General features: G+C 39.5%; 1 protein-coding gene across 1 annotated transcript in view; it reads right to left on the bottom strand.

Annotated features, from left to right (window-relative positions):
- The window catches only part of PTPRR (protein tyrosine phosphatase receptor type R), a 140,089-nt gene that overhangs the window by 24,120 nt on the left and 99,700 nt on the right, over positions 1–16,269 (bottom strand). Inside the window, exons 7-8 of the mRNA XM_074539732.1 lie at positions 6,925–7,111; positions 1,384–1,468 (exon numbers count right to left, since the gene is read on the bottom strand). Coding sequence (XP_074395833.1) covers positions 1,384–1,468; positions 6,925–7,111 — 272 coding nt within the window. The remainder of the gene's footprint in view (positions 1–1,383; positions 1,469–6,924; positions 7,112–16,269) is intronic.

Genomic DNA, 16,269 nt, shown 5'->3' with positions numbered 1-16,269 from the left:
ATAGTTTGAATCACAGAACTTTTTCACTTTGGTGATGCCAAAAATGATAAAACCTCAACTATTCATGTCTATATTTAGTGTAATGTAAAAACTTCTGCAACCTATTCTGAAACAGAACACAAAACGTTTAATAAAAGTGAAATGGAATATCTTATTATCCACCAACAAATGTTATGAAAATAGCTGCATTTCAGAGAAACATGTATTTTGAAGGAAAACTATTCCACTGAAAAGTTTTCAATCACCTTTTCAATTATAACAAAGCAATGCTATATGAAAATATATACAATGAAAATACAGAAGTATAGCAAGGCAGTAACAAGTTAAGAGCAATGAAGAAGCAGCACTGCATCAGGAATGTAAACACATTTCTGTTAAGAGAGTTTAGTGCATGGAGAAGGAAAAAAGCAATCACCAGAGGACCTTTAAAGATGGAAGCCAACTAAAAGACAAGATAGGTTGCACTTGCTTTTTGTAGTCTGGTTTTTTTCAGTCCCAAGTATCTTGACCCAACCAGAAAGAAATCAGCAACTGCAGGACGATTTGGGCTGTGATGAGGCGCTACTGCGAAGCACGGCAGACCTCACTGTCCCATCTGCCTGAGCTGCCTTTCAGAGAAAACCAGCATAAGCCAGGCTTGCCCTGCAGCACGTGGCATGTTGTTGTGGTGTGTTGCAATGTCCTGTTTTACCTTCTCCCTTCCCCCTCGCCCCTCGCTGAGTGTGCCCTGTCAATCAGGCTAACATACCAGCAAGGCGTTGTGTGATAGGTGTCCCTAGTCCCTTGAGACCCTGCCCCTTCACCTGGTTGGTGGCTCACCTGTCCCCTCCCCTTCCCCTGCCCTGAGCTTAAAATGTTAATGAGACCATGTGGCCTCTATTCTGTTGGAAGAATTGTCCCGGTGTAGACCTCTGCACCCATGAAATAAACATCTGGATATAACCTTCCAGCAGAATCCACTCCTTCCTTCTCTTCACCATCGCCAGAAGCTCTCTCCTGAGGTAAACGGAGTCCTGACAAGCCTGGACTTGCGTCTTGTGCCCCGCTGCACTCCAGCCAAGGTATCTCTGGGGTAAAGCACCACAGTGCTGCCTTTGGCCCAGCAGCGAGGGTCAGAACTGGCCTAGGCACCATCTAACTGGTTATATTGGGATTCATATTCCAATAGCATGTGGCTGCCAACCTGTGTACCTACTAAGGCTTCCAGTGAGAGTTCTGCATTTGCCAGTCCTACAGCACTGGGCTTCGTTATCTTTCTACATGGATTATAAATACAAGTATGAATGTGCTCACATCAAGCAAATACAGTTAGATTTTCACAGCAATACGTTCTCAAAGCAGGAATAAATGTCATAGTAGGAAACCACAGGCTAGCTCACTTACTTGGCAAAATTGTTTTATAGCGGTTTTTAGTTCCATGACTCGGGATGTCAATTTCTTTGGGATCCACAAAATTCATTGGTATTTCCTATAAAAAATAAATTAAATCAGACTGATGTTTCCAAAGGAGCCATGCAGGAAATTATCACCAGAAGGCCATCTGCTGTTACACAACTGTCTCTTCACATCAAAGTTATTAAGAATAAAAGTGGTTCCCACCTCAAGACTGTCAACACCCTTCCTTTAATAAACACAGGGAGTTGCATACTGAAGGGGTGACTTCCAAGGAACACTTCTGATGAATTATTTTAAAAAAAAAAGTTTTTATGGGATTAAGACCAAGGTTAAAATGCACTATAGTTCCAGAAAATAGGAGTTCAAAAGTATAGTGCTGTGGCAAAAAAGAGCAATACTTTACATAATTGGGGCAGGAACTTCATAAATAATGAAATATAATGGCAAATAATAGAAATTAATATATGGCAAACTTTTAAAAAATTTTGTGCTAAGCCCTTATCAATGAAATTCAAAGACCTCACTTGCCTTTTATTTAAACTACTAGAATGAGATGCCTTAGTCTTTTGCATTCAGACTCAAAAGTAATAAAAATCTGAAGCTATTTTCCTTCTCATTTTCATCTTTTAGCGACTGATTTACATTGCATGTGTAGGTAACTAATGTGACAGTTTCCTTTAAGTTTCAAAAATACACAAATTATAAACTCCTCATAAACTTAAAATTCCTATTTTTTAAACTGTTTGTCAGCATGAAAAGTAAAAATCAAAATTTGCATTGAACAAAATGCAAAATGTTGAACTTGGTTAAAGAGAGAGTAAGAACAATTTTGATTTTGAGGTCCTGAAACGATGTTTCTACAGTTGAATAAAACCAACCCTTTTAAAATGGCAGGAGGAAACATTCAGTGGTTTTTTTTTTTTTTTTTTGTTTTATGACTGTGGGGGATGTTTTACCAACTAAAATAATCTGGCAAAATCACATTAAAAATGCTTCAGTTTACTAAAATCTTCATTTTTATGCTGATTTCTTTTGGGCCACTATTATTTAAATTGTCTTAGAGTAAGCTGGAATTTGATCTTCAGTAAATCAATACTTCTACTTAAAAGAACAGTCAATACTAGAGACCTGGAAACATCATGCTGGCCTGGGATATTTAGCCTAAGAGACGGTGGCATATTACATAATTGCCTGTTAGGAACCTGAGGAGGATCTGTTGACTTGCATCACTGGAAAATTTACTCAAGGATTTTCTCCAAAAATGAGCTGGTTTCTACTCTAGAGGTGCAGGCCTACCAGTACTTTGGTACAGCAGAGATTCCTGGTCCCTGTCCTTCAACACAAGCTCTGGTCCTGCCCAGCATGACCAGCCTCTGCAGGGATTTTTTTTAAAGGAACAGGGATGAAGTCTCTAACAGCTTGTCAAGCAGACACCCAACAGCAGACTTTTACATGGGTTCACCAAACAGGGAAAGAAGCTACTCTCTTACTTTGCTGAGTGAAGACATGGCAAAGTTAAGTAAAATTTAGATGGCTCATATTGAAATGCTGTGATTCTCCACTTCCCAGCTTGGCTTCTGAACATCTTCCTATGTGAGGTTGCAGCTGTTTTGATTTTATTTTTCTACCTTCTCTGCCTTATGCCCATGCATTTCATGGACCTTCTTTACTCTTCCCCTCTCCCTCACTCAGTTTTTTCCTTGATCTCTTCTTGGTCTTCAGCTGGCTCCTCAAAAGAATGACTTGCTGTGTCAGGCCAGCCAAAGTGTTACTACTAAGACACACCTTCCTTGCAGGTACTTCACCCAATCCTTTTTCAGATTGCTGTACTGCCATCCATATGATGGCTATCCTAAGTTCAGGATCTTCTCATTTTTTAAGACTTCATTCTTGCATAAACCTCATCCCCACTGTTCAGGTCAAACCATCTCACCTCTGTCCTGCATCTAATGCTGCTTCCTCATCCACAAAACTACAAAATGAGCTCCCATACCCTCCTCATATTCACCTCTGACTTCTACTGCTTCCCAATGGTGACCTCTGTCTGAGACTTCCCTTGGACCTTGAGTCTTGTTCCAACTGGCTGACCTAGAGCTTCCCTAGCTCAGTTCTGGCTTAGTACAAACACCACCAGTACATGGCCTCTGAAAGGTTTCCGTGCTGAACTATGCACCAAGTAAGAGAGAGCAAGACACTAAGCTTGTGCTTAATGGGATCTCTGTCTGTTATCGACAGAGACTGGAAAAAATGCATGACGAAGAGTCCTCTGCCTGCCCAAGTGATGGTGGTCGGTGAGGGTCTTCCAGATGTGTGGCTGTCTCCTTTACTATGCCTGCTGAAACTTTTTAATAGCTCATCATTTGGCGAGTTACTGACAGATGAAAAAATGCCACCGAGTTGAAAACAGAAACACATTTCTTTGGGCCAAGCGGGACCATTAATAACATTAATCACTTACATCCTGTAAACACTTTCTAATCAGTGGTCTCCTCCCAGTAGTAAGTACTTGTGAGTCCAAGGGCACAGACAGAAATCTGACAATACACCGTGGATCACAGCCACAGACAAGTCACTTATTCTGAAACTGGCTGTGAGAAAAAAGAGATTATTCCAGAAAAAAAGATCAGGATAATATGGTGATAACATTCCTGCTAACAAGGGGAGCAAATAAGCCCAGCAGACTGCAAATAGCAGGAACATGTGCAAACTAGTATACAAACTCAGTAGCTGTATAGGCAATATATATATATATAATTATTTTATTAAACATATGTATTTAATTTAAAAATTGCAAATAATGCATAAACTGCACACATTCCCATGCTCAGCCACTTGCATGCAATTATAGATGCATATGCATATTGTTCATGGGCTGGTTTCCCTCTCTGAGTGATGCCTTCTAATAGCAGCTATTCTGGCTCACATTAAGTTTTGAATACTGTTTATACACTTGAAGAGATATGATTTGGATCTCTGAAAGCATTCAAGAAAATGTGGCAAAATTTAGGAAAATTCAGGCAGGTATTCATTATACTCATCCCTCTCATTTTTGAGGATGTAATTTTTTAGATTTAATGATCAGGCACTTTCCCATGCAGGACTGTATTTTTTGACATTTGGGTATTTTGGAAATGAATTTTATCTTCTGTTGCCAACTTCAGATATTCTATCCTTTGAAGAGTAGCAACTCAGGCTACTAAAGAAAACATATATGCTGGGCAAATTATGTTTCTTCCTCCTTGCAAAACAGGTATATTCTCCCAACCAAATATACCCTTTAATCAAGTAATGCCCCTTTAATTGTTAATTAAAAAAAATGAAGAACTAAAAATAACCTGAAACTGCTCATGTTTTAATTTTCCACTGAAAACTTCAAACATTTCTCCACTTCTTTCACATTTGGAAGTTCTTAAATAATTCTAGTCTCCAGAAGACTGCCTTACTGTATTTCTTGAGCTAGTTAAAATGAGCTGTGTGAGCAGAATGGCTGAGGGTTATATACTGCGTTCTTTGCATGCCTCAAGTTCCTACTGAGCTATTATCTGTAGCAAGGAACATAGTAAACAGATACTGTTCAACAGCTTCATCTTAAAACACATTTTAAAAAACGTTTTAAAAACAGAATAGATGAGTCATGACCTCTTCAATAAAATCCTGTGGAAACACTGAACGGCCAAAGCCATGTTGTGCCCCCTTGAGGGACAAATAAAATAAATGTGCCTCTGTCTCCCCAAAGCTGTGCACAACTGCTGTGTGGGACAATTTGGGTAAGCAGCATTCTATGAAGTGCCAATTTGTCTGTACAAACTGTCTCCTAACATGGGGGGCTTAGGCATGATGAAGTTACTTCTTCTGTCCTCCATGCCTAAGCAGCAGAATAGCAGAGAACCTATGGAATAACTGGTGATAAAAATATGTTGGATGGTTGTAATTTTTCGTGTACACTGTCTGTCCACGTTTTGGTAGAAGAACTGAGGGATTTACTTTTCTTAAGCAAATGGCTTTTAATAAAAACTCTGGATTTTAAAGGTAATTGAAAAGGCTGCTCCATAGGATGCAATTATTCATAATGAAAAGCTATTTTTAGAGTAAAATGGCACTCATCTGTTTATTCACATGCACAGACTGGAAACAAAATGAAACCTAAAGGGTCACATGCTCTGGCATGTTTAATTTTAATTCCTTACAGTTTCTCTGATTTAGACATCAGATTTCTAGACATATAGTTCTCTGGATCAATTCTGGAGCCCTTCTGAAAAATTGCTACCTTTGGCCCTCTGATTCCTCAGCTGCTGAAGCACAACTGCTACATTACACCTCTCCAGTTAATATATCAGCAAGTGCATATATGGACTTATTTAGGATTCTTGGTGACTATTAACTTACTTTTATTAATTTTATCGACTTGTTATAGAATCCCTTCCACTAATGTTTCAATATCAGACAGAACTTCTAGTGATCTGCTTGAGCCTATCCCTGCCACAGATGAAAGAAATTTCCAAAGTTTTCTTAGGTCAATGCAGATGAAAATAATGGAGTCACTCCTCACCTACTGGTTCAACTTCCCCAAATCACTTTTATACCATTTTAATCATCAATTGATCTTTGTATCCTTTAGTAAGCTTCATGCTTTTGATCTGTTTAAACATGAAGTTATGATTTTTTTTAAATTCAAAACGTTTTTTGTCCTGCCTTACTCTGCTTTCACATTCAAGTGGCTTCAGTTAAAGCTCTTTTCTATTTCACTTGTAAAAAGGTCTCATTTTTTTCTGACAACTTCTTTCATCTGAGTGTTTGGCAATACCAGACTTTTTCAGGTCTTCTCCAAGTAATGTGTTGTAATGTGTTTTCCCTGACTGAGTTTTTCTGCTCTGACTTTTTTCCACCTGGCCACTTTCTGCATTTTAGATTCTTACCCTTTTTACTAATAAATACACTTGTGAAACACTTCAGGGTTTTTTGTCTTGAGTATATTAGGCTTCTGTATGGCATGCTTGTTAAAGGTATTTCGGACCTTGGGATAAAAGTCCCTTTTGTACAGGGACTGTGGGTGTCCCTATCTGCTCCAAAAAATAATTTACGGTGACTAAAAATTTAGTGCTCAAATTGCAAACATACATGGTGTTTACATGGGAATAAAAAAAATCTCCACTTCTGACTGTGTTTTCATCATAGTCTTTATGATCTCTTTGAAACTGTCACAGTGTTACAGTTCTGACTGCTTGCACTGTAGTTCTATCATAAAATACTTAGTCCCTATCTATGATGGGACTTAGTCCCATCATACTTAGTCCCCATCTATGATGGGACTTCAGACCAAGAGGGATCTCTATTGTCCATGGATATAACTGACTGACTTTTCTGTCTTTAGTGCAAAAACATAAAACACCCTCTTGAAACTATCTAATCTGCCTTTTGGAAACAATTTGTACCTTGACTTTAAGGTGTTGCCCGAATATTTTTTCCTCACAGTTCCTGTTGTGCCACTTATGTCAAAAATCTTCATTTTAAGTGTGTTGTTAAACTCACCATGAATTCTGTCTGAAGCAAATGAGAACATGCCACTGCCTCTCGAAGCTGCTGCCGTGTCAGGACGCGGCCAGCTGACTGCAGGTATTCCATCGCTACTTTTTCTCGTGGGGTTGGCACAGCAACGAAAGGCTCAACACTTCCCAAGCTGCTCATATCCAAAGTCAGTGAGACGTTGGATCCTCGTCTGCATCAGAAAATAATTCAGTGGTTATACGAGATCTGTGTTACTGTAAATCCCATACTCATGAAGCTGGCCCTGAGTTATTCATGCACCCTCACTTTCTCTACAGTCACTGATGGATTTGGGCATGCAAAGACTGCAAGACTAGTTTCACTGGTACCACTGAGCAGATGGAAAACCAAGGACATTCTACTTCTTCAGTCTAACAACCTATACTGCAAAAATGTGTGATGGGGGCAACTATTTGAATTATTCTTAGAAGAAGAAACAACTCCCTATATGCTACTTTATTGTTACGAATGTAAAATGCCAAAGTGGTATCTTGGTAAAGATTTCACAGAAGAAAGTATAGAGCATATATTTCTAACTGATATACAGAACAGTGTGAAATAAATTCAGAGTTATGTCAGGTGCATGTTTAAGAATTTACTGAAATTAAATATACATATAAATATACATAATGGAGCAGGAATATTTTATAAAAACAGCAGAAATAAGTGAAAGGCAGTATAAACATTGGGACTACCAAGTTTATACTGTCTTATGCTAGGTAGAAGGGAAGGGAGAGACAATAAACCACAATAAATTATCTGTGTCTGTGGAGAAGGAATGGTCATAGACTTAAAAGGGGCCATTTGGAAATGCCATACATCTTTTACTATAAAATTCATAACGTTTCCATTTCTACAGGAAAATAAAGTTGGATTCAATAACAACTTTGAGCCATGAAAATAAAAATAGAACACACTCGTATGGGGCTTGGTATGAGCCCTTTTCTTTTTGAGGCTTTCTTAAAACAATACTTAAGACACCTGGCTTTTTTTTATTTTCAACCCATCAATCAAATATTATATACTTGACCCTTAACTTTAGGCATATTGGTTGCAAAAAATCCATGGTCTGCAAACTGTGATGACTAAACACAAAGTTATAGGCATTTGTCAAAGCTTTTGTGTTTACTAAGCAGCAATCAGTCCTGTAAGACTGACAGATTCAGCTGGATGAGCTGGACTACAGATGCCCAGCTCAGTCAGCCTTTACCAAGCAGCTATGCACAGATAGAGATGTGAGAACACCAGTGAGATTCCTACCTCGGTACATTATTGGCTCTCCATTAAGGTGTGTTTACAAGGAAATTCTTTGAACTCTTCGTTACTTTATCATGCTTGGATATAGACAAACATAACATAAGATTGTCTCAAGTCTCTCCTAATAGCCATCCTGCCAGATCAGTATACAACTCTACACCTTGCCCATTTGTAACATCCCATATGCCAGTGATTAACTATTTACTGGGTAATCTATTTTCCAGTGGTTCTAGTTTTTCTGCTGAAACTCAGCTTGGTTGTGTACATTTGTCATCTGCAGGAGAACTGCTGGGAGAGTGTGACTACACACCTCTCTGAACACTGGATGTTAAGACACAACTGTCCCTTTTACAGCAATATCACATATTATTACAATACAGACATCATCTGATAGTATCTGTGAGGCAAATGCTACTAATGTTGGGGGAATCCTTTCCGCTATAGAAACAGAATCATTAAGGTTGGAAAAGACCTCCACGACTGGTGAGTCCAACCTTTGATTGAGCACCACCATGCCAACTAAACCACAGCATTAAGTGACATGTCCAATTGTTTCTTGAACACTTACAGGGATGGTGACTCCACCACATCCCTGGAAAGCCCATTCCAGTTCTTGACAACCTTTTCAGTGAAACAATTCTCCCTAACTTCCACCCTGAATCTGGTGCAGCTTGAAGCCATTTTCCCTTATCTGTTCCTGATGACTTGGGAGAAGAGGTTGACCCCTCTCAGGTTGTTGTAGAGAGCATTAAGGTCTCCTTTGAGTCTCCTTTTCTCCAGGCTATAGATCCCCAGCTTCCTCATCACCCTTTCAAAGGACTTGTTCTCCTTCCTCAGCTTCATTTCCCTTCTCTGGTCACGCTCCAGCACCTCAATGTCCTTTTTGTAGTGGGGGACCTAGAACTGGACACAGGACTTGAGGTGTGGCCTCACCAGTGCTGAGTGAAGAGGGACAGTCACTGCCCTGATCCTGCTGTCCACATTACTCCTGACACAGAGCAGCATGCCATTGGCCCTCTTGGCCAGCTGGGCCATGTGCAGCTCCTGTTGACCAGCACCTCCACATCCTTTTCCACTGGGCAGATTCCTAGCCACTTTGCCCCAGCCTGTGGAGCTGCAAGGGGTTTTTGTGACCCAAGGGCATGACCTGGCATTTCACCTTGTTGAACCTCATACATGTCAGCAGACGCTTCAGTAATTTTATTTTAAATTAAACTATTTCTATCATGTCAGTCTACATGAATAGAAATTACTCCAGTCACTCCCCTGCCACTTAGCAAAGCATAAAGAAATAATGTCCAAGAGACAAGACCACCCAGTGGAATAGGTGAATCTCACATTGTGTCATTTTGTTCACAAGCCTGTTTCGGCTTAGGTGATGGGTGGGTGGCAACAAGAGCTTTGATGCCCAGGCCTGCAGATGGTAACAGTAATCAGCAGTGGGTGTCTGGCTGCCTCCAGGGGCAGAGGGGGACAATTTCTGTTGGCACAGGGAAGTGGGTGGGGTATGATTCTGCTAGTAGTGCTAGAAGGTAGGCAGAAGGGAGGTAGCATCCTAAGCAAAAAACGATGGGTAAGTGGTACATGCACAGACTACTAGTAGTGCTCTGTGCCTCGTGGCACAGGCTGCATGGTACTGGGGTCCCAGTCAGCAGTACCAGCACTCACACCCAAATTCAGAGCTGTGATAGTCTGGGAAGTGGGCACACCATGGTGGCTGCTCTCAGCTGGACCCTACAGGAGGGTTCTGGCTCATACGCCTATCCCATTTCCCTAGGGCCTGCACCAGACTGTGGGAGAAAATCAGTTCCCAGCTCCACACCACTCCTCAAGGAAAACATCCTGTCAGACCTGTCACAAAACCCCTCCACACAAGCACCTCTTCTGATCACGACTAGCAATTTATTCCACGGAAAAAGGCAGTCCCTAAAACAGGTGGCTCTGACTGCATGTATTGCAAATCCAATCTTTTGAAAACCATTCAGAAATCCACAGAAGAGCTGTGCAATGAATGCCTCCAAACCTGTTTAGGCTACCTTTGCTTGAGAAATGGGTAGCAATTTAGATTCAGACATACTTCTGGGAGAGCCTACTGGGATTTCCTAATATAGAGGAAAAGTATTCCCATTGTCCAGTAACAAAGTACAGTGAAAATGTTAATATTTTCTTTGGCTTTTACATTGTTATAACTGACAGTCTTGGCAACAGGGCTATTTCCTTTTTAACAACAACAAAAAATATACCTGATCTAATTATAACTGTGAGTTTACAGCTTTTACCATTTATGGGGATTATTGATGAACACTGGTCTTGAGGATCTTACTTAATCTGGAAAGAAGAACCAGTTCTTAGGTGCATTTTTAATGCATTAAAGGTACACATTGACTAAAAACTGAATATAAAGCAATCTTCTTCGTAGTTCATAAGAAGACAAACAATAGATCACAATTCTAAAGGTAATACTTCCATAAATTTGGATATTGCAAAGAACCTTTTCGAAGAATTATTCTTCAATTAATAAAATTCTTTAAATAATGTTTACATACATTAGAAATGCTATAACAAATATTAGATTGATCACAGAGACTTCTTTATTGCATTCTTTACGCTGAGAAACAGGGCTGAAAACAGAACATTTTGCATTGTCTTGAAAGATGAGGGGAGGCCTGAACCATCACGTGTTTGTATGCTCTAATAAAAGATGCTTATAGTCTCAGGTCCTCCTCTAGACTCTCTGGATTCTCAATGTTCCTCTAATAGTTAAATTCCTCACTCCCTGTTAAAGAATGGAAAGAAAGAATTCTCTTCTCTTTTACTGCCTGGATGGAAAGAGGTTACCCTTGAGCTCCCCTTTTTCCACCTTACTAGGAGGGACTGCACAAGGTCAGCAACAAGGATGTACCACCTAAAACAAAGCCCATTTTTGGTAATTAGTGCTTGCCTACATTAAGTTTTGAATAAGGAAATCACAATCTGACCAGTGACACTTCAAATCAGACAGCTCATTTTACTTGGAGATACACATATACATACATTATATATATATATATATTTATGTGCATATGTATCTCCGGACTGGTATTTTCCACTTCAAATTAGAATAAGGGACCCATACACATGGGTTTTCCCTTATTTCTCCAGGCCAAGCTTTTTTTTCCTCTTTTAAATAACTTTATATTCTTTATGTTTCCCATGGGAATAGTCTGGGCCAAATAAGAGATTTTGTTATGATACACCTACCCCAGCATCCTCTCGAGGTTGTGTCTTAATGGGGAAGAGTACCATGTGAGGAATCTGAGGAATTGTAAACATTTGTGCAACATTATATTAAAATTATCAGGAGACTAATTCTTCTGAAGTTCCACCAGCTGGGACAGTCACCCCATCACTGGGTATGTGAATAAGTGGAATCAGGAAACCACTTGTGTCTGTGTATTGTCTGGAATCCCAGAGGGAAGTCTTACTACATACTCAAAGATCTCTTTTCACTTGGATAATAGGAACATGTTCACTGATGAGAATTCACCAGAGTATTTTAAATAATACAGTTATAGAAGCAGATTTTAATACAAGGCATGATAAAATTAAAATTTTAAAAAGCAATGTTTGTTTGAAAATTCTTGAGAGGAAGCTCCACCTGTCCACTTTGGAGGGACACCAGGTTACTAAAGCCCTATTAAACATTAGTGAGGTCATTTCCAGTCTTCCCTGACCCTAAAATTAAGCCACAGATTTGATCACAGAAATCCAATTACCCCACACGTTTTCCCAGCTGTTTATTTGAGCTGAATAATTCCTTTAAACACACATGTTTATTCAGCACTTGTCAAAAATGCAACACCCAGATTCCTGAGCCTCGGCCTTCCATTGTGTCCCGTTCTGGAAGCAGCGGCGATGGCTGCCGCCTCTCGGAGTCATTGCCCTGTGACCCAGCACCAGGGACACACACGGGAGGTGCCTCCTCTGTGCCCCCCCGGGCGAGCTGCCCTGCAGCCCAGGAGGAGCTGGGCCAGCTGTGTGGTGAATAAAGCCATCAATTAGCACGGGGAGCACAGCTGGATGCAGCTTGCTCTGGGTCCTCAGATCCCGCTTGCACCAGGGATCCACAGGGCTGCTCTCCCTGCGTTTTGCCGAAGGGAAAGCACCACAATCCCCCCGTGCCTTTTGTTCCTCTGGTGCTCAGGGATTAGGCCAAGCCATGGATCCTGGGTCTGTCAGTCCATCTCACCCGCAAATGCACTGCCCTCAGGTGGGGTTTGCTCTGCTGGAATTGTGCTGGGAGAGCACAACTAGGTACAGCCTTCCCAGCACTTACTCCTGCCAAACTCCACCTGCATACCTAGTTTCATGTTTCAGCAGAGCAATTCAAAGGGACAAAAATGTATATTTGGAAAAAAGAACAATAGGAAAAATACAGTTCTCGGCTTTCTTTCTGCTCTTAGCAAAATAGCTAAAAGAAAACATGGTCATGTAGATGAACTAATGTGATATGTAAAATGCCAGTGAAGTGTGAAAAGTACAGTAAATTAGAAAAGGATTGTTATTAATCTTCTATACCAGTAGAAAATAAATAAAAATAGGAATCTCTGACTTCATCAAGAAAAATCAGCATTGAAAAAAGGAAAAGTAGAAAAGCAGAAGTACAAAGAGGCTAAAATAATTTTTTCAGGTGACTGAAGAGACTGATGTTTTCTTCCTGCCTTGGGCAAATAGTAATATGGATCATCTAATAAACAACTGAGACATTTCTTCACAAATGAAGATTTATAATATCCATTACAGACAGTCCTGAGAAAGTTAAGAGATGACTCTCATTTGAAGCAATAATTTGATAGGTTTTAAAGTAACATTCACAGTACTACTAAGTAGTTGCTTCTAATGCATAAGAACAATTTCTATTTTTTTCCAAAATCCATATATATGATTCTTGCTCTGTACTTGCCAAACTGAAATTTATATCCACCATGTACTGCTGATATTACTGGATATCTTGTGAAAGTAGGGGTGAATGAGTACGGTTACATTAATGGGTATGATAATCTCTTGATTTTCTTCTGAGCATCAGCATAATACCTCAAACAAGTCCTCTAAGAATACAATAAAATTCCATTATTGAACATCCCAATTTGAAATATGAAGATTCATTTTTCTTACATCTACATTCTTTCCTTGAAATGTAGAGCTCATAACTTTCAATTTTCTGTTGTGTTGCAGCACATATTAAAGAATATTCTAATACAAAACCCCATGAGTTCTGATAATATACAATACCCATTAATGTAATTATCCTCCTATTTACTTTTCCTTTCTACAAAGGTTAATCAATATCATAAGTATTAGTTTGAGAAAATAATGAAGTAAAAATATTTAGGTAAGTATGTGAATGTCATCCTAACGCATAAATATTTGCACTTAGTATTTATTGCCAATACTGTACTTTTAATTTTTACACTCCCAGGTGCCCTACGAAGCACTGATATACAGATGCTTGGCAGACCCACCATGAAAACTCAGCTTCCCAAATGCTCTCTGCTTTACTGCTAACAATTCTGGGTTTTACTTGAACAAGAGCTGCGGCTTTTAGGAACTACTCTGATCTGAGGTTATCAACATTTTCAACAAACCAAACCTGTACCACACCCCAAACTGAAGTACTCAAAAATCAGAAGTTGAGACCAACCAACCAACAAGGCCAAACCAGAATTTACTTTGCATTATGACCAATCAGTCTAAATTGATAGAATCTGATACCTTGAAGAATCTATTCTGCTCAGCTCATGTCTGGTTATTTTACAGTTACTTTATTATGCACAAAAATAAAAAGTTGAAGACCTTAGTTCCACCTTCAGCACTTGGGTGTGCAGTAGGTCAAAACTTGACCTTCCCCACTCTCCTGCTATCCCCTGACATAGCAGGGCTACTTAAACCACCAGAAGTTACCTATTGACTTCTTACCATGCATGGGAATGGTAAACCTCTCTTTTTCTATGGGTTTCTGGCCTCATTTCCAAAACCTTATTCCTCTCACAGATAAACATTCTTCTGGCTCTGATTTTTCCTCTCCAGAGAGGAGATCCTGGACAGATAGGTATTAGCCCAATTTTCCACTAACATGCTTAACAATTAAATGGTTAATATCACTGATATTTATATTATTTCACCTCTGCCTTGCAGATATCTGTACCTGAGACAAATCCTATAACCATTGGTGTAGCAGCCCCATCTCACCAAACCAAGGACCTAATTTATAGAAGCTAATTGGATATAACACTGAAGTTAATACCTATCACCTGAAAGCCAGAGATGGAAAATATTTAAGCTCAGGACTCTAAGAAAGGCAATAATATGAAGTATGCATCTTCTTGAGGAGAATGTCTGCTGTTTCTGTTCATGTTTGCTCTGTCACACAGCTCTCCTCGCAGTATTCCAGTGTTGTATTTTTATTTTTCTCTGTTTGTCACTCATAATCCTGATGTTTTCTGATTCTGAAGAAGGGGTCTGGAAATGATGACAGTAAGCTGTGTACCTACTGGAAGAAGAAGAGGGATATATGGCTGCTGTGAGGCAAGACTTCCAATCCTCTGTGGCCTCCCAGCTATAAGAAATCACCTGGCAGCATATTCCATCTCTCTGAGTCCCCAGAAACAGATCTGGAGCCTCAGGTATGAAGTTTAAATAGTTTTTTTGAGATCTGGAGGCAGTGCATGTTCTCTCCAGAGGGTCTGATCTTTTTCCCACAGCCATGAGGGAGAGGAGACCAATACATCTAGCACTAAATTGCAAACAATTCTCAGGATCTACTCACAGCTCAGCAGGTCAGAATGAGCTGAGGAAACGGTTTTGACAAGTACTTCTGGATTAAGTTTTAAGCAATCAGTATCTGGTTAGGACAGGAATGGCTCAATATCCTGTAGAGGAAAACAGCTGACATGAGTGTAGTTTCAACTTTCCCTCTTTTAATCAGGCTTTCTAATGTTCTGCCAATTCACTCCTGTTCTGCCCTCGATAAGGCAATGCTGCTCAGCCACGGGAACTGACTGTTCAAAAATGCAAAGCTTAAACAGCCTCCCATCTTTTCCTGTAGATTATTTCTACAGTCAAATTGCATTTTGTCACGCAAACTTACATCTTCAATAAAATTTGAATGGCAACATAAAGCTCTGTTTCTGCTTCATAGTTACATATATGTGTCTGCAGCATGAGTGAAAATTGAGTTCAATGTTCAGAAGCAAAAATAAATGAAGATGCTAATTTGTCGTGCTTATTTGAGCTCTTTATTCCAAAAGCCGAACAAATGTTTACCAATTAGTGGTTAATTTCCTTTACATGGTAGAGCTTTAATTGAATGTGGTATTGTTTATTACTATTCTTATCTGCTTGCATTGCAGCATTGCTCTATTTCATACAGGAGGCCTCATTGCACAAACTTACTGGATGACCTGTTCTCTCTGTGATTAATGCACATGCTAATTTAAACCAAGCTACAATGAATATAGGCAAAAGGAGTTAAAGAATAGGAAAAATGAAAAGAGAATGGAGAGTAATAATAATTGACTGCTATGTCTGCAGATATTAAATAAATGCACAACTTAAGGAGCTCAGATAATGCACTTATTTAGGGTAAGCCAGCATGGACTGTTAAAAAAAAACTCACATATTTTGTCTGTTGTATATTTTGTTTAAAGATTAAGAAAAAAAGCAATTTGCAAAATGTTTTTGTCATACTTGTATAAGTTTCCCCTCTATGCTTCCAGTTCAAAAGTACCTTTGTGAGACCTTGGAGAAGCTGTATGTGCCACCATTGCCAATTTAGACCTCATCCAGGTGCAAAGCCAGATTACTTTTCCCAGAACATGCAAGGCTCACTTCTTCCTGAACATAATGCCCAGAGGGTGCTTGTCTGCATTATACAGAGAACAGCCTATCTAGGAAAACTGAACTAATTAGTGAGGATGGAGAGGTGCAACACTACCGCAAATAGCTTCAAGGAAGTGTTTTTTTTAAGACTACTTAACTGACATTTTCTGCTATTCAGTTGGTCTATAATTAAATAAATGAAATATGGATCTTTTT

This window comes from Zonotrichia albicollis, chromosome 4 (genome assembly GCF_047830755.1).
Source record: "Zonotrichia albicollis isolate bZonAlb1 chromosome 4, bZonAlb1.hap1, whole genome shotgun sequence".
NCBI classification, from domain to species: Eukaryota; Metazoa; Chordata; class Aves; order Passeriformes; family Passerellidae; genus Zonotrichia; species Zonotrichia albicollis.
The sequence above is the reverse complement of the archived record's forward strand: the minus strand, read 5'-3'. Positions and strand labels throughout refer to the sequence as shown.